At 37.7% G+C, this 10,403-nt stretch overlaps 1 protein-coding gene across 1 annotated transcript; it reads left to right on the top strand.

Annotated features, from left to right (window-relative positions):
• The first annotated feature begins 3,375 nt into the window (after positions 1–3,375).
• On the top strand, positions 3,376–9,434 carry GPR33 (G protein-coupled receptor 33). Its single transcript, XM_015073865.3, has 2 exons — positions 3,376–3,635; positions 7,214–9,434. Exon 2 carries the CDS (start codon positions 7,220–7,222, stop codon positions 8,237–8,239), a length of 1,020 nt encoding a protein of 339 aa, XP_014929351.1. The 5' UTR covers positions 3,376–3,635; positions 7,214–7,219; the 3' UTR covers positions 8,240–9,434.
• The last annotated feature ends 969 nt before the right edge of the window (positions 9,435–10,403 follow it).

Genomic DNA, 10,403 nt, shown 5'->3' with positions numbered 1-10,403 from the left:
AGAAATAGAACGGAGCCAATATGGAACTGACAGACATGGGCAAGACATAAAGTAGGTCCAAGGTAATGCTCTTCCTCTTTTGTGGGAGGGTGAGGGGGGGCAGAGGGAGTTAGATGGTAATTTTTTTTAATTTTAATTCCAGTTAGTTAAAATACAGTTTCATATTAGTTTTGGGTATACAATACAGTGACTCAACAATTCCATATTATCACCCAGTGCTCATCACAACAAGTGCACTCCTTAATCCCCATCACCTATCTCACCCATCCCCCCACTCTCACCCCCCTGCTAACCACCAGTTTGTTCTCTTTAGTTAAGAGTCTGTTTCTTGGTTTGTTTCCCCCCCACACACTTCTCTTTTTTCCCCATTGCTCATTTATTTCTTAAATTTCACATATGAGTCAAATCATATGGTAATTGTCTTTCTCTAACTGACTTATTTTGCTCAGCATTATACTCTTTAGCTCCATCCATGTTGTTGCAAGATTTCATTCTTTTTATGGCTGAATAATATTCTGTATTCATAGATAGACAGATAGAAAGATAGATGTCACACCTTCTTTATCCATTCATCAATAGATGGACACTTAGGCTGTTTCCATATCTTGATTACTATAAACAATGTTGCTATAAACATGGGAGTGCATGAATCCCTTTGAATTAGTGTTGTTATATTTCTTAGAATGGTAAATTTTTAATGCCTTTTGATGGTTCAACATTTGAAGCCAAGAATCAAATACATTAAGTATTTGACAAATACTAGATAAATGAATTAAGTTTCAGGCATACTCTGCATTTTCTTTAAAGACCTCCAAGTGATTCTGACATCAGCCAGAATGGAAACCACTGGGCTAATACCTACCTGTTGCTCCCCTTTACTGTCCCTTTACTGGGACATAAAGGGTGGTGAGAAATGATCTTGAAAAATGTAAAACCAGGCCAACAAATGAAGATTGTTCTCTTTTGCTAAGCCTTTTACCACACTTGTTCCAAAGCCTAGCGCTTGTTTTTCTCAACATTCCTAAGCTAGTCAGTTCAGGAATCATCTTTTTTAATAACTATAAACACTGAAGACAATTATTTTGAATTATTTACTTTGTTTCCCAGTCTCAAACACTTTGGCATGTATTAGATACTCAATAAATATTCTTTTATTTTTAAAGTTTATATATTTATTTTGAGACAGGAAGAGACACAGCGTGAGAGAAGAAGAGAAGGAGAGAAAGAGAATCCCAAGCAGGCTCCACACTATTTGCCCAGAGCCTGATGCAGGGCTCAAACTCAGGAACCGTGAGATCATGACCTGAGCCCAAATCAAGAATCCGGTGTTTAATCGACTGAGCCACCCAGGCGCCCCCTCAATAAGTATTTCTTGAATTGCACTGCTCAGAGATTTTTCTTCAGCCCGATGGGCTTGCTACAACTTACATATTAATACTAGTTATCATTAATTTGATACTTACCATTTGCCAGGAACTGTGCCAAGCCCTTACCTATAATATCTCATTTACTCCTCAAAAGAATACTTCAAAAGAGAGGTGCTTTCTTTCTTTTTTTTTTTTTTTCACATTTACAAATGAGAAAACAGAGGCAGAGAGGTTATACATATGTAAGTAGCAGAGTTATATCTAGGAGGGTTTTTTTTCTATCCTATCCTTTATTGTGTAGTCATATACACATCAGTATTTTTAGTGTACATTATTTCTGCCTCAACTCATTTATTAACTAATAATGAGATCTAGGACAAGCTCTCGAATACCTGTATGGGTCTTAGTCTCTTCACCTATAGGATCAGGAATTAGATGAAATTAACCTCTTGGACTATTCCAGCTCTAAAAATCAGATGCAAACATGAGTTCCTAGACTTTTGAGCATTTGATTTTGCAACACTATCTGCTTCTGCATTTCTATATATTTCATACTGTGATTATATCAAATCTGCATAAAACAGTTTCCATTTCCCTGAGTTTCCCTGGTTTCTTGAAACCACTTCACTTAATTTGAAATGAAAAGTAAAATGAATGCAGCCACATCAACAAAGCCACAAAAGAGAAAATACTTCCTCAAAAGCAGTGTGCATATTGCCCAAAGGAGTTAATGTCATTGGTTTAATTACCTATTTGAAGAAAATGCTCACTAATGAGAGTATTTCTGAGAACAGTTAAGAGTCAAATTTTAGGCTATCTAATGGTGGTACTAGTCCTTGTGCATTTGGTGAGAGGGGTGTTAAACACTCGTCCTTGATATATTTGTTATTTATGAATTTTACTAATTGTAAAATTTAAAAATACAGAGTGAAAGGAAGAGGAGCAAGAACCTAATCCACACACATCCCCCTTTTTTAATTAATGAAATAGCATAGGACAGTGGAAAGAGCTCTCTCATTCTTTTGTTGCTGAAAACCTCTTCTGAGTCACTTAACTCTGCATCTCAGTTTGCTAATCTTCAAAATTAGCAGGTTTGAACTGAATAGTAGCTCAGGTTCCTTCTAGATGTGTGAATTAACCCAAAGGGCATGAAAACCTAGCAAGAAATCACTCTTAAAATGCAGTAGCAAGTTTGAAAACTTATCCTGAAGCAAAGATCAGTTCTTAGGTTGAAGGTCACAGTCCCAAAGAATTAAGAACTAAATTTAAGCCTATTTCTAATAAGTTTACAGTAGCAATGAAAGCTTTAAAATTCTAACGCAAACTGGATAACTGATTCCCGAGCTTCAGCACTGAAGCCACACACAGGTTTTGATGTATTTTTCTCTACTGTCAGTGCAGAGATCAAGAGGAAACCAAGCCGGAAAGAAATCAGGACACTGAGGTCAGCACAGAAGCTGATCCTAAAAAATGTCAGATAGGGACTGGAGAGAGGCAAATAGAAAATGTAAGATTCAGTTCATAAATACATGATCTGTGTTCAGGATTTTCTTATAATGAGATCGTCTTCCAGGATATGGTACCCAACTCTGTGTTCTTTCCAACCATTCTCAACAATTGTACAGATGTAAATGAAAGATAAAAGTCTTCATCTTCCCAAACTAAATAATATTAATCTTTGGCCTGTACTCATACATTTCATTTTCATGTGAAACTCAGTGTTTGCTTTTCTTCCTGACCATCTTCACTCTAAGGGGATTAGATTGCTAATTTCCAGATTCAGTTTTTTCCAAGCTTGGTATTTACCCAGTCTCTCTATGTACCCAACAGCATGCTCCATATGCTAATGAATGTGCTACACTCGAGGCAGAGTGGGTGCTTAGTGGGATGACCATATACAGAAGATAATTTTTAATCAGCATTTTAACACCTGAAATGAGCTTATCAACCTTAAATAGAATGGCTTTGTTTATGGAATTTTTTAAATCTCCTCTTAAAATGGAGAAATGATTTGAAGAAGTACTTAATTTTCTATCTCCACCTCTTTATCATACATTACACAGAAAAAGGAACTGGAAAAGAGCAAGAAGACCTCACGGAATATTTAAATAGTAGCTTCAAAGTTGGGGAATACCATCGGCCAGAAGAAAGGCAGATGAAATGAAGTCAAAGTGTCACTGATTTTTGCCTGTCCATGGAGAGAAGATTGCTGATTTAGAGTCACTCTGGCCTACCTAAGACTATCTGACATGGGAATATAACTCCAAGGTAAGGATCCCGGGGCCAGCAGGTTTATCTTGGTGCTATTATCTGAATAAACCCTCCAGGCATGCTCCACAGCAGCTTTCCAACCCCAGAAACTACACAGGTGGCATCTCTTAATGATTCACTGAATCACATGAATCACTTGATGATTAAAACTGAATCACTTGCTGTAAGGAAATTTGGGGAAATGAGTGTGCAGCTTTCTAGTCCCTGTAGCGGGCAGTGAGGAGCAGATTGTAAATGGCTGTGCTATTTGCCAGGGAACAGTGTCCGCCAGAGCAAGTAACTGAACAGAAAATTCAGATGTATGGCCTAGAGACCCTGCGACCTCCAACATGTATCAAAAACCTCCAGATGTGAGCATCCTAAAGGAAAAGTATCATTTGGGGGAAGGCCAGTGCTTTATGTTTTAATTAAATGCTGTTACATTATATGGGACAGGCCATTGCTAATGATGAACAAACTGTTGAGGGAATATCACATGAATCTGTTTAATTCTGGGGAAAGTTTTTAGAGCTTTAGTGGAAAGGTTAGAAAAGAACATACCAATTAATGTTACTTCTGTACTACTACATTACAATAAAGTATCTAAATTAACACAGATCAGTTTCTGGAGGTTCTCATGCCTACCCTCCCATAGAAGCACAGTGTTCCTAAGCAAAGGTGGCATCTATCTGAAAGCCACTATGCCAAAGGTGTCACTACAGCAAGGCCTCAAAATAACTCTAAATCTGAGAACTTCTGTCCCAATAGATGAACACTTGGATTTTTTTAGAAATCACTGGTAGTACTCTAGAATTCAATAGGGAGGCTTTGAGGAGGAAGGAATGTGGACTGCAGTATTAAAAGGGGGAAAAGGAAGTACTTGCTAGCCTTAATAGAACAAGTTGAGCAAAATAATAGGTAAAAAGTTACTGAGTGCTTAATATGTGCCATGAATGGAGCTAAATTATGTCATTTCATCCTCATAGAAGCTCATTGGGGTTTAGAAGGTAAAAGGGACTCAGAGTTAAGAGTCCACAGAGCTGGTAAGTGGTACAAATAGAATGGAAATCCAGTTCTGTGGGATGCCAGAGCCCAAGTTCTGCCCCACTAATTTATACTCATGTACTTTAAAACCATGCATGGAAAAAGATCTTTAAGAATGAAGAAATCTAAAAACAAAGGAGAAGAAGAAATCCCCTGGTTATATGCAATAAATCAAGTTCCTAGGAAACTTAATATGCTATTCAGAACCACTACCCATATTGATTTTGCTCAAGTCCCACATTACTTTCAGATGCCCTTCCAGATCTCAACCACACAATTGTTTAAAAAACCTCCCTAGGGGCGCCTGAGTGGCTTAGTCGGTTGAGCATCCGACTTCGGCTCAGGTCATGATCTCGCAGCCAGTGAGCTTGAGCCCCGCATTGGGCTCTGTGCTGACAGCTCAGAGCCTGGAGCCTGTTTCAGATTCTGTGTCTCCCTCTCTCTCTGACCCTCCCCCATTCATACTCTGTCTCTCTCTCTGTCTCAAAAATAAATAAACGTAAAAAAAAAAAATCTAAAAAAATAAAATAATAAAATAATAAAATTAAAAAAATTAAAAACCTCCCTTATAGGGGCACCTGGTGGCTCCGTCTGTTAAGCGACCTACTCTTGATTTCGGGACATTACACCACATCAAAGCATAGCACATGGATTAAAACTGAATATTAGAAATTCCTCATTTTAAACCCTCTCTGTCATTTCTGCTTTTCAGAATATCTCATTGAACTTTTCTCCTCTTCAAGCCTCCTAACCTCCCACATGTCTTTCCTGTACCCTCCTCTCTGAAAACCATCCTCACTCCTCCTTCTTCTCATGGTCCCAGGACCCTCCCACAGCATCTTTCCCAGGCTCCCACTCTGTCATTCGCCATTGCCTCTCCATTCATTGTCCTTAGGCTTCACTTTTTATTCAAAGCAGACTAGTAAGGCATTTTCCTGAAGAGAGCCATTTTTCTACTTTGGAGAAAAAGTTTGCAACTCCCTTAGAAGGCAGAATTAACTTAAGGAAATTGTGGTCTTGATATAGCAATTATTTTATTTATTCTCTCTCTATATTCTTAGAATGTTTTTGCTTAGTGGAAAAAAATCATTAGTAATTTCTACTGCTATATCCAATTTATCAAAAACCAATTTGTTGATATGACTGTTATATATATTAGCTATTTCCAAAACATTCTCAGGTTCATATTTTCAATACTCTAGGAATCATTATCCAAGAAGTAGGATGTTTTGGATAATCAAATATTCTGATTCATGGAGCATTATCAAAACACTACACATGAATTACCAATTCTCAAAGAAGTAACACAACCACTGGTAGGGTTCCCCACCTGCCACAACGAGGGCATGGTGGGAAATGCTGATAAATAAGAAATTTAACTCCTGAAAACCTCACTTTCTCTTCTGTTTAAATATTTGTTTTGTGAGAAAAAAAGAAATTACTTTTATAGAAAGCTATTGGCATATAAAAAGTATTAGATAAATATCAATTCCTTGACTTCTCTGCCTCTTTTCCTTTCCCAGGTAAGAAAGAACTACCACTATATTCAACAATTCATGTTCCCCTTTGATGATTGTAAAGGCACCTCACAATCATACAGTGCCCTAGCCTAGGGTTCCCAAATGAATATTGGTTCTTATTACATGCTGACTTTAATACTAGCTAACAGCATTTACTGTATATAATTAGCTCATGGAAGAAATCTAATTATAGCTCCAAATTATTATTGATTTGCAGCAGTTGCTATTTTTGTTACTCAATTTCATTAACAACATTTGCTCTGATCAAGTCTTAGTCAAGCAAAACTGATCCTACAATGGCTTATTCAAGAAGTTATGACCATCAAGGAAGGTCAGACTTACGGCTCATGTCTAAATAGAAGATTTTTAGCTACCTAAATTAATACTTAAAGTCAAAATATTCCAAACTTCATTTCTCTTTCACATTAATTTCATCTGTAGTATTTCCATTTTTGATGCTCAAGTTAATCTGATCTTAATTCTTCATACCAAATAAAAATATGGACCTTAGGAAAATATCTGATTTGCATTTATTGTGGAAATATTATGCTTGCCATTTTACAATTTTCTTTTCTTTAAGTAGGCTCCATGCCCAATGTAGGTCTTGAACTCAAGACCCTGAACTCAAGAGTCACATGTCCTACTTAATGAGCCAGCCAGGTGGCCCTGATATTTGCCATTTTTAAAATAGTGTCATTTTGGGGGCGCCTGGGTGGCGCAGTCGGTTAAGCATCCGACTTCAGCCAGGTCACGATCTCGCGGTCCGTGAGTTCGAGCCCCGCGTCAGGCTCTGGGCTGATGGCTCGGAGCCTGGAGCCTGTTTCCGATTCTGTGTCTCCCTGTCTCTCTGCCCCTCCCCCGTTCACGCTCTGTCTCTCTCTGTCCCAAAAATAAATAAAACGTTGAAAAAAAAATTTTAAATAGTGTCATTTTGACTTTTACTACGCACAAATTACTGTTCAAATTTCTATATTTAACCTTTTTTTTTTTTTGCTTCTTTTTTGTGATTATTTTCAGTTTCTCTCTCCACAGGTAATTATGGATCTGATCAACTTCACCAATTTGCTCAATGTCTCCACTCTAGTAAGAAACAGCACTCACTTTCCAGCTCCTGCCTCAAACGTGATCATTGCCCTTCTTCTGTACTTGTCAGTTATAATTGGTACCGTCACCAACGGGCTCTACCTATGGGTGCTCTTTTTCAAGATGAAAAAGACTGTCAATACGCTCTTATTTTTTCATCTCATTTTCTCATATTTTATTTCAATATTGATTCTACCATTTATAGCTGCCTCCTACCTTCAGGACAATCACTGGAGCTTTGGAACTGCCATGTGCAAGGTCTTCAATGCCACTTTGTCTACAGGGATGTTCGCCTCTATTTTCTTCCTCTCAGCCATCAGTGTTGACCGTTACCTTCTCACTCTTCACCCAGTGTGGTCACAGCTGCACCGAACCCCACGCTGGGCTTCCAGGATCATCCTGGGAATCTGGATCTCTGCCACAGCCCTCGGCATGCCTTATTTGGTTTTCAGAGAGACACATGATGACCATAAAGGAAGAGTGACCTGCCAAAATAACTATGCTGTGTCTACTAACTGGGAAAGCAAAAAGATGCATACATTCAGGAAATGGATTCATGTAGCCTGTTTCATTGGCCGTTTTTTGCTAGGCTTCCTTCTGCCTTTCTTTACCATCACCCTTTGCTACAAAAGAGTAGCCAACAAGATGAAAGAGAGGGGCCTGTCTAGGTCCAATAAGCCCTTCAAAGTCATGATGACTGCCATTATCTCTTTCTTTGTGTGCTGGATGCCCTACCATGTGCACCAGGGCTTAATCCTCACTAAGAACCAATCAGTACTTTTACAGTTGACTCTGATACTTACAGTCATAACCATTTCTTTCAACGCTATTTTTTCTCCTACACTCTACTTGTTTACTGGGGAGGACTTCAAAAATGTTTTCAAGAAGTCCATTCTTGCTCTGTTTGAGTCAACGTTCAGTGAGGACTCTTTGATAGAAAGGATACAAAACCTAAATTCAGAAGCCTACATTTAAATTTTGGATCCCAGAGCAAACAATGGACTCTTAGTCAATTATACCACCAGAGATGTCCCCTCTGCTTTTATATAATATAGTCCCTATATTAGAGAGACATCTAAACTATACTATAGTTAGATCTATGAATATTAAAGCGGTTGTAAGAAACCAAGCAATGGGTGGTGTTCCAAAAGTAATTATTTTTACTTTGTTTTTATTGTGGTAAACTGCATATAACATTATATTTGCCATTTTCACCATTTTAAAATGTACATTTCAGTAGCATTAACTACATTCACAGGGCTTTGCAACCACCACTATCTATTTCTAAAAGTTTGTACTACCCCAAAGAGAAGCTCTGCTCTGAGTAAGTAATAACTCCTCATTTCACCCTCCCTGCAACCCCTCATAACTTCCTATCTACTTTCTGTCTCTATGAATTTGTTATCCTAACTATTCCATGTAAGTGGAATCATACAACATTTCTTATTTTATGTCTGGCCTATGTCACTTAGCATAATGTTTTCAAGGTTCCTCCATGTTGTCAAATGTATCTGAACTTTACCCTCTGTGGCTAAAATAATATTTCATTGTATGTTTATTCCCTTGTGTGTTTTGTTTATCCATTCTTCTGTTAAGGGACATTTGGATTGTTTCTACCTTTGGCTATTGTGAACAATGCTACCATGAACACTGATATACAAGTATCTTTGGAGTCCTTGTTTCCAAATGTTTTTAATTATTTTGAATTACTGGGTCATATCTCAATTTTGTGTTTAACTTTTTGAGGAACCACCATACTTTCCCACCACAGCTGTACAATGTTACATTGCCACCAGCAAGGTGCAAAATGTCCACTTTCTTCATACCCTTCATACCCACCCTTATTATTTTCCTTTTTTTTTTTCAATTATACCCATCCTAATTGGTATGAAATGGTGCAAATGTGATTCTTAATCTTTGACTTTTGAGACTTTAGGAATATCAATTTCTAAATACGAATAGTGTCTATTGATCTGAATTTTCTGTCACAGAGTCTTCTGGCAAACAGACATTTGGACCAACATCCCTCTTAATTTACATAGCATCTAAATAATTTAATTGGTATAGACCCAATTTAGCATGGGGATAACAAGGCACTAATCTTCTCATATCTATGTTAAAATAATTTATGCTTTAACGTTTTCAGTGTAAAAAAGATATCTTAAATGTCTCTTTTCAATACCCATAGATTAAACTATCTCAGAAATATGTGAGTAAGATAATTATAAATATTTAAGAATCTGCCCAGGTAATGTCATAATGTACTTGATTTTAGAATAGCCATAACAATATTAACTTATCTTCCCTGGTTTTCAAGTTTTGCTTTAAATTTTTGCAATACCTTAGAGCACCAAAATTATGTAGGACCACATAGTATCGCTGACCTATTACCTTTTATATATTTAATTCATTAGTTCTATCTATCACCCAATAAATATCAATCGGTATATAGTTCTATCTATCTAGTTCAACTGATGCAGAATGCAGGCATTTAGGCCACATCACACACAGTCCCTAAATATTCCAGCTAGCTTTGCACAAACTATTCCAAGCCACAGACATATATCCTACTCAGAAATCCCCAGAATGGATGATATTAATTACAAGGGGTTACAGAAATGAAGGGAAATTAACCTTCATTACTAACTTTTTTTTAGAAGGGAAATAATAGTAGTTTGATGCCCTAGAAATGCTGCTAATTGACTTGGCATCACTGCCTCCCTGGGCATTTAGGGGCTTAGTCTCTCTCTTTCTCTATGAGTATGAGGAACAAAAAGCTTTGGGTAGATGAAAACTTTCATTGTTGGCCTCTATTACAAGCTTTTGGAGCTGGAACAGTCTTCCCAGAGCAGGAGGAATAGGATTGATGACTAGGCTATAGCTGCAAGTGTTCCTGCAGCAAGTAAGGGCCAGTGCCTCATCCCTCCCCACACTCCTCTGTCCTGACAAGCCCGCTGAAGTGTATAATGCAGGACTTAAGAAAGCTGTTAGATGGAACATATGATTCTTTGAAATGAGAAGAGCATTAGGGGCAACTGGGTGACTCAGGAGGTTAAGCATCCGACTCTTGATTTCAGCTCAGATCATGATCTTATGGTTTGTGAGTTCGAGCCCCACATCAGGCTCTGTGCATCAGGCT

Source organism: Acinonyx jubatus, chromosome B3 (assembly GCF_027475565.1).
Source record: "Acinonyx jubatus isolate Ajub_Pintada_27869175 chromosome B3, VMU_Ajub_asm_v1.0, whole genome shotgun sequence".
Classification (NCBI taxonomy): Eukaryota; Metazoa; Chordata; class Mammalia; order Carnivora; family Felidae; genus Acinonyx; species Acinonyx jubatus.
This window is presented reverse-complemented; position numbering and strand designations above follow the sequence as displayed.

Bases quoted from the DNA above. Each gene is read 5' to 3' on its own strand.
- GPR33 (XM_015073865.3), top strand. From the start codon at position 7,220: ATGGATCTGATCAACTTCACCAATTTGCTCAATGTCTCCACTCTAGTA.